General features: G+C 46.3%; 1 protein-coding gene across 1 annotated transcript; it reads left to right on the top strand.

The window, feature by feature from the left end:
• Positions 1-2,678: 2,678 nt before the first annotated feature.
• On the top strand, positions 2,679-7,839 carry LOC113223332 (vacuolar fusion protein CCZ1 homolog B-like). Its single transcript, XM_026452810.1, has 6 exons — positions 2,679-3,349; positions 4,570-4,667; positions 4,762-4,855; positions 5,163-5,240; positions 5,949-5,996; positions 7,232-7,839. The coding sequence occupies exons 1-6, from the start codon at positions 3,230-3,232 to the stop codon at positions 7,367-7,369; spliced, it is 576 nt and encodes a 191-aa protein (XP_026308595.1). The 5' UTR covers positions 2,679-3,229; the 3' UTR covers positions 7,370-7,839.
• The last annotated feature ends 451 nt before the right edge of the window (positions 7,840-8,290 follow it).

The following is an 8,290-nucleotide window of genomic DNA, read 5'->3' as shown; positions in this document are numbered from 1 at the left end:
GTGACTCTTACTATGAAATATGAATCTCACTCACTTATATAGCACCTTGTACTTAATTTATTTATATTTATTTATTTATTTATTTATTTTGAGGCAGAGTCTCACTCTGTCACCCAGGCTGGAGTGCAGTGGTGCAACCTCAGCTCACTGCGACCTCTGCCTCCCGGGTTCAAGCAATTATCCTGCCTCGGCCTCTCGAGTAGCTGGGACTAGAGGTGCCTGCCACCATGCACGGCTATTTTATTTATTTATTTATTTATTTAGTAGAGACAGTGTTTCACCATGGTGGGCCTCAAACTCCTGACCTCAAGTGATCTGCCAGCCTCGGCCTCCCAAAGTGCTGGGATTACAGGCATGAGCCACCACACCCAGCCAAAACATGGATTTCTAATGGGATAATTTCAAGCACTAGAGCAAGCTAATTGGGAGAGTCAATGGCAAGGAGCAGTAGCAATTGTTTATGAAATCATGATGAGGTGCTGGCAGCGGATGCACACTCACAGTCCCACTTAATTCTTCAAGTGAAATTCCCACTTGGGAGGAATTTACTGTGAGCCATTTTCCAAATAAGAGAGACAAGAGGGTCTCTACCTCTTCTTTGGTGCAAGGAGATTGGTGCAGTCGGTGAATGGCAGAAGTGGATATGCACCCAGATCTGCCTCAAGTCCAGATTCCAACTCATCACTTGCCTAAATGTGGTCTATTCTGCCAGGCTGGATAAGGGAAGTGGTTCTGCTTCCAAACTTAATATGTGACAGATGAGGCAACCTAAACCAAAGTCTTCTTGAGTTTGGCCAAACCATATGCTGCCAAGGCTTGAATCCAAATAACCATAACAAGCCGCCCCAACTATGCCACAACCCACACAACTCAAAGGCAAGAGAATCCCAGGCGACGAGGTCCAGGAACAGGCACTCTGGGGAGTCTGCCACCTCTGATCCTGCTCCCGTGGCACACACGGGATCCTCTGATCCTGCTCCCGTGGCACACACTAACCCATCTGCCTCCAGACCTGCGCTGAAGGAATGGGGGGAAGAGGCAAACTTTGTAAATGTGGGTGATCCAATGGTCACTTGAGGCCTCTCAAACAGGGACTCTGTAGATGATGTTAATGGGCCAAACAGAATGCACATCTGCCCCTAAATGTGTTTCTTTCTCTCTTTCTCTCTTTCTTTCTCTCTCTCTCTCTCTGTCTCTCTTTCTTTCTTTCTTTTGAGACAGGGTGTCTTGCTCTGTTGCCCAGGCTGGAGTGTAGTGGTGTAATCTTGGCTCACTGCAACCTCCACCTGCTGGGTTCAAGTAATTCTCCTGCCTCAAGCCTCCCAAGTAGCTGGAACCACAGGCATGTGCCACCACGCCTGGCTAATTTTCTGTATTTTAGTAGAGACAGGGCTGGTCTCGAACTCCTGGCCTCAAGTGATTCACCTACCTTGGCCTCCCAAAGTGCTGGGATTACAGGCATGAGCCACCATGCCCAGCCTTGTTTCTTTCTAAATGAGGCTTCCTTTGTATTTTTACATTTCCTTCTACAAAAAAACTGCCATGGTAGGCACAGGGGCTTACGCCTATAATCCCAGCATTTGGAGAGCCCAGGGCCAGTGGATTACTTGAGCCCACGAGTTCGAGACTAGCCTGAGTTAACATAGTGAGACCCCAGCTCTACGAAAAATTTAAAAATTAGCCAGCCATGGTGGCACACACCTGTGGTCCCAGCTATTTGGGAAGCTGAGGTGGGAGGATCTGTTGAGCCCAGGAGTTCCAGGCTGGCCACTGCACTCCAGCCTGGGCAACAGAGTAAAGAGCTGTCTCAGAATAAAACACTTTTAAAATAAACTAAAAACTCAATGGGCCAGGTGTGGATGGTTCACATCTGTAATCCCAGCACTTTGGGAGGCCAGGTGAGGCAGAATAGGGAATGAGGGTAACCAAGGGTTAAGGCAGAAACAAAAGAATAGCAGGTGCAGCCAATTCTAGGCAAGATTAGGCAGCATAGCGGCCACGTGTTCATTCCGTCAATCAGAGGCTGATTGACCCCTGGTGTGTGTTGGGGGGGGGGGGGCGCAGCTTCACTTCGGCCTCTGATTGGTCACAGGCCAATCCTTCAGAGGGTGTAACCAATTGGAGGCCTCTAACGGGAACCTAGGGGCGTTACCTAATTCTTTCAGCTTAATAAAAATCCTAATGGCCGCTATTGAGCCGTTTAGCTCTATCCCGCTCCTGCTCTGTGAATTGTACTTTCTCTTTAATAACTGTCTCTTCCTTACTCAGGTCTTTGCTTTGTTTTGTTTTGTTTTCATTGCTTTGTTCTTTTGTTACTTTGTGCATTTTGTTCAATTCTTTGTTCAACACGCCAAGAACCTGGACAATCCACAGTCAAGACCTTACATTAGTAACAGGAGGATCCCTTGCTGCCAAGAGTTCGAGACCAGCCTGGGCAACAAAGTGAGACCCTGTCTCTACTACATATATATATATATATATATATATATATTTTAAATTATGTGGGCATGGTGGTGCATGCCTGTGGTCTCAGCTACTCCTCAGGCTGAGGTGGGAAGATCGCTTGAGCCCACGAGTTGAGGCTGCAGTGAGCTATCATGGCACCACTGCACTCCAACCTGTGTGACAAAGCGAGATCCTGTTTCTAAATTAAATTAAAAACAATATCAGCAAAACAACAACAGGTTGGGCTCACGCCTGTAAACTCGGAGCACTTTGGGAGGCCCAAGTGGGAGACCATTTGAGGCCAGGAGTTCGAGAGCAACCTGGGCAACACAGACCCCACCTCTACAAAAAAGAAAACTGGCCTTGGTGGCGCGCGCCTGTAATCCTAGCTACTTGGGAGGCTGAGTCAGGGGGATAGCTTGAGTCCCGGAGGTGGAGGCTGCCGTGAGCTGAGATCACGCCACTGCACTCCAGCCTGGATGACAAACTGAGACCCTATCAAAAAAAAAAAAAGTGCCCTGCTCAGTTTTTCCTGAAATGCGCAGCCCTCGCTTGTAGCCAGGAGAGAACTCCGCGAGCCAGCAAAACACAAACTCGGCCAGGAAACGGACCACAAGCCCACCCGGAGGAGCCAGAAGAGTACGCTGCGCCGCGGGTTCTTCTTCCGGGCCGGCGGCGAGCGCTTCCGGGGCGGCGGCGAGGGAGGTAGAAGTGCAGTGTCCTGGCAGGTGGCTGCTGTCTCTGGGCGGGCCTGGGAGGCTCCCGAGGTGGGGGCCGGGTTGGGATGGCTGCAGCGGCGGCCGGGGCCGGGAGCGGGCCCTGGGCGGCCCAGGAGAAGCAGTTCCCGCCGGCGCTGCTGAGTTTCTTCATCTACAACCCGCGCTTCGGGCCGCGTGAAGGAGAGGTATGCGGAAGGGGCGGCGCGCGGAGTCAACGGGCCCGAGGGGCGGGCGGCGTCGGTACTCCCCGGGGAGGCGGCCTTGTGGTTTTCTGCCCACCTCGAGGGGCACAGACCTAACCTGCGTTGTGCCAGGTGCGAATATGGGCCGGGGACTGCAGCGGGGACCTGTCAGCAGGCGGGGACCAGACAGCTGGCAGGGACCGCTTCAGGTCCTGGGTCGATGCCTGTCTATGGAATAAAGCCCCGTCGGGTCTATCACTCCACACCCCAGGTTGAGGCTCTTTGCGCTTTGCTTTGCGTCAGTTCTGGGAAATTAAAATTGAACTTGGCTTTGTTAAATGGTTAGTCCCCAGCTAGAAGCGTGGAAGCAGAGTGGCAGAAGCTAGCCCTCATGATGCAAGCCTGGAGGACCCTGTAAAAGTTTTCGGCCAAATGAGGAAATAAATTAATTCCGGGAGGGTGTGTGTGTGCTGTTTTTCTGAGGTGGGGACGGCGACTTTCTCAAAGGATGTGCGGAGCTGTGTTTCGTTACCAGCAAGTCACAGTTCTTTTAAAGACTGTCCAGGCTGGGCTCCGTGACTCACGCCTGTAATCCCAGCACTTTAGGAGGCTGAGAGTTCCAGACCAGCCTAGGCAACATAGCAAGACTCCCATCTCTTACCCACCCCACCCCCCAAAAAAATCGAAAAATGAGCCAGGCATGGTGGCACGCACCTGTAGTTCCAGCTACTCAGGAGGCTGAAGCCAGAGGATTGCTTGAGCCCGAGTGGTTGAGGCTGCAGGGGAGCTGTAATTGCACCACTGCACTACAGCCTGGGCCACAGAGACCACATCTCCAGAAAAAGAAAAAAAGAAAAAAAACTTGTCAGTTCAAATGCCTGGGAACTGACTGGATTTAATTTTCAGCGAGCTGTGTGACGAGATCTCACTGTGTTGCCCAGGCTGGTCTTGAACTCCTGAGCTCAAGTGATCCTCCCGCCTTGGCCTCTCAAAGTGGTAGGATTACAGTTCCTGTTTTTCTAAAACTGGTTTTTGTTTTGTTTTGTCATCAGCATGTGGTCGACACATGCTGATGACAAAACACATGCTGGTTTTTGTTTTGTTTTGTCATTAGCATGTGTCGACATGTGGTCGACACACAAGAGGTCGACATTGAACTTAGCGTTTTCAGTAGCTAAGATGAAATGTTTATATTAATGTGCTTCTGTTTCTTCATGTTTCAGGAGGAAAATAAGATTTTATTTTATCATCCAAATGAGGTAGAAAAGAATGAAAAGATTAGAAATGTCGGATTGTGTGAAGCTATTGTACAGTTCACAAGGTAATGCCTCTAAGTGTGCCTTTTAGAGTTCAGTGAATTCTTAAAACTACTTCTGGAGAATTGTCCCAAACATTTTTTTTTTTCACCTTTGTAGGACCTTTAGCCCATCAAAACCTGCAAAATCTTTACATACCCAGAAGAATAGACAATTCTTCAATGAACCAGAAGAACATTTCTGGATGGTCATGGTATTTACATACACAGTGTATCTTTCTGAAATTGTACGGTGAAGTTAAGGGTGATCTTAACTTCAGAACTTCAGAACTATTCAGAATTTGGGAAAGTTCTCTGGCTATTGTGTCCAAGTAACATTAAAATAAAATTGGTTGCAATTTTAAAGTCAAGTTCTTCCTATTTGCTTTATTTGTTCTTGGGGCTGTTTTAAGAAGTTGTGTTTCTGGTGTTATAGCATGTTCAAAGTTTTTAAATTAAGGCAAAATAAAAAACATGGTATAATGAATTCATAGTAAAATTTCAGTTTATCAAACTTTGCAGATTGTTCGGAATCCTATAATTGAAAAACAGAGTAAAGATGGAAAACCAGTTATTGAATATCAAGAGGAAGAGTTGTTGGTAATGTGTCATTATTTATTTATTTATTTTAGATGTATTACTGAGTATGTTGAATCCCTCAATTGGTCGTATTTAAACTCGGTGGCTTTTGTGGAAGTTTCTCAGCGTATATAGCAAAGGTTTATGTTTATCGTTTACATGAGCAGTCTTTTTAAAATGTATATGCACCCTATCTCACTAATACCTTTTACTCTTCATCTACATTGAAAGCCCTCCTAAAGTAAGGTTTACTGATTCACAAATTAGAATTTAAACACTTCTGGCTGGGAACAGTGGCTCACACCTGTAATCCTAGTACTTTGGGAAGCTGAGGCGGGCAGATCACTTGAGGTCGGGTTCAAGACCAGCCTGGCCAACATGGCGGAACCCTGTCTCTACTAAAACTATAAAAATTGGCCAGGAATGGTGGCGCACACCTGTCATCCCGGCTACTCAGGAGGTTGAGGCAGGAGAATCGCTTGAACTAGGGAAGCAAAGGTTACAGTGAGCCGAGATTGTACCACTGCGCTCCAGCCTAGACAACAGAGTGAGACTCCAACTCAAAAAAGAAAAAAAAAAGTAAACACTTTTTTTCGGCACACAACTATTGTGGGACCAAGTTTATCAACATTATACCGTTTGGCCAAGAGTCAGTGTAGCTTTGCCATCTATCCAATAGACATTGTTTTCCCTCGAATTGAGATCTGTGCTGTGTTTTTGCGTTTGCAGGACAAGGTTTATAGTTCCGTGCTACAGCAGTGCTACAGCATGTACAAGGTAAGCCTGGCATTCGTTTTGAACTGAGTCCAACCAGTTACCCCTATTTATAGGCTCCAGGGTTGTTTAAAGAGAAATTTTTCAATGACTGCAAAGTGACCGTGTATTTGTCTTAGAGAAGAAAATAATGAGGTCTTGGAAACAGGTAGTGAGGTTTATGCCTACATTTATTCAGCAAGTATTGAACTCCCTTCTCTTTCTCAGACTTATAGTGGGAATGTGTCCCCATTAATGAAAAAGTGTATCTCTGTCCTCAAGGAACGTACAGAATGCAGATAATTTTATGACTTAAACATTTCAGCATTCTGGGAGGCTGAGGCGGGAGGATTGCTTGAGCCCAGGAGTTCAGGACCAGTCTGGGCAATATAGCAAGACCCCATCTCTACAAAAAATTTCTGTAAAAGTTAGTCAGGTATCATGGTGCATGCCTGTAGTCCCAGCTACCTGGGAGGCTGAGGTGGGAGGATCGCTTGAGCCTGGGAGGTCGAGGCTGCAGTGAACTGTGATTGTACCACCGCACACCAGCCTGAGTGACAGAACAAGATTCCGTCTCAAAAAAAAAAAAAAAAGGATAAAAATGGTGATTCCATTCATTCAAAGAAAACTGAAAAATAAAAAAAAATTGGGGTGATATTGTTTATGTAAATTGAAACTTCAGGGTGAGTTGAAATTTTTGAAAGATGCCTAGAGCAATTAGGTGGTTTCATAAATGAGACAGCATCGCTTAACAGTATTTTTTGTAACTTACATTTTTAACTCAACTTTTCTCATGTAAATATTTTCTCTATTGAAAAGAACTGGGAGATTTAATGAGCTGAATTAATCATCTAAAGGAAAGGCCGGACGCAGTGGCTCACGCCTGTAATCCCAGCACTTTGGGAGGCCGAGATGGGGGGATCACGAGGTTAGAAGATCGAGACCATCCTGGCTAACATGGTGAAACCCTGTCTCTACTAAAACTCCAAAAACAAAACTAGCTGGGTGTGGTGGCAGGTGCCTGTAGTCCCAGCTACTTAGGGGGCTGAGGAGGGAGAATGGCGTGAACCCAGGAGACGGAGCTTGCAGTGAGCCGAGATCATGCCACTGCACTCCATCCAGCCTGGGTGACAGAGTGAGACTCTGTCTCAAAAAAAAAAAATAATAATCTAAAGGAAAAAAAGAACGTGTTCTAGTTCTACTGAAAAAGTGAGCGTAGGAAATTGATTTTTTTTTCCTGCGGTCTTTTACCTCATTAGCTTTTTAATGGAACATTTCTGAAAGCCATGGAAGACGGAGGCGTCGAGCTTCTGAAAGAAAGATTAGAGAAATTCTTCCATCGGGTAAGTACTTTGAATTTCATTTATAACTTTAGTGAGCATTCAGCAGATTTTTAGAGAAATATGGACGGGCAAGTTTGTTTCTTACGTACAAAAAACCCAGAACTTGAAAGTGGCAAAGAGCCTGAGACGGACCGTCGTAAAACTGGAGCAGCGAGGAACCGTGTGAGGCGTACGCTCTGGACCCTCCTCCAGCTGTAAGGCAGAGCTTCCTGCATTCGCCCGGAGCTCTTAAAGAGTCCTGGAGTCATCGTTTGGCCTCCTTGTGTTTTACCTGCGTCTGTTCTGGGCTTACCCAGCAGCCGTCTTTTGTGTGATGGATGAGTTGATAAGGAAAACGTGATTATTGGAGTTGCACATTCTTAGGGATGGGCTCTGTTCACTAAACAGGCATAAGCTGTGTTGATGCAGGAAGAGTTACTGAGTTACTGGCTGTGGGCCTTTGTCAGATGAGTGATTAGGGACATGTGTCCCAAGTGGTGTTCTCTTCCATTGTGTTTGAATTTTGCATATTTCACCCGACCTTGTCAAGCTCAGTTTATCTTTTTTTAAAAGGAAACAAAAGAGACAGGGTCTTGTCCTGGCTGTTTTGCCCAGGCTGGTCTCAAGCGATCTTCCCTCCTCGGCCTCCCGAAGTGCTGGGGTTAAAGGCATGAGCCAACTTGCCCAGCCCAGTTTCCCCCGAAGAAACAATTCTCAGTTTATTTTCTTCTGAAAATACCTTCTGTGTCTACTGTTGAGTTCAACTTTTCTCTCTAAAACGGCTTTCATAGCTATTTTTGAATTTTTTGTTTCTCTGCATTACTTCTTTGTTGTTTTGTCATTTTAATGACCACAATTATCCACTCGCATATTATCTCCTGGTTTCTGTTCTTGTCCTCATTGCTCTCTTACCCATCAACATATGGATACAACTGTTGTCCTGACTACATATCATTTAGGCCTGATTTTAGTATAAGATGGCACTCTCGGCTGGGC

Source organism: Piliocolobus tephrosceles, unplaced genomic scaffold (genome assembly GCF_002776525.5).
Source record: "Piliocolobus tephrosceles isolate RC106 unplaced genomic scaffold, ASM277652v3 unscaffolded_40871, whole genome shotgun sequence".
Classification (NCBI taxonomy): Eukaryota; Metazoa; Chordata; class Mammalia; order Primates; family Cercopithecidae; genus Piliocolobus; species Piliocolobus tephrosceles.
Note: the sequence above shows the minus strand (reverse complement) of the source record. Positions and strands in the feature narration are given on the sequence as shown.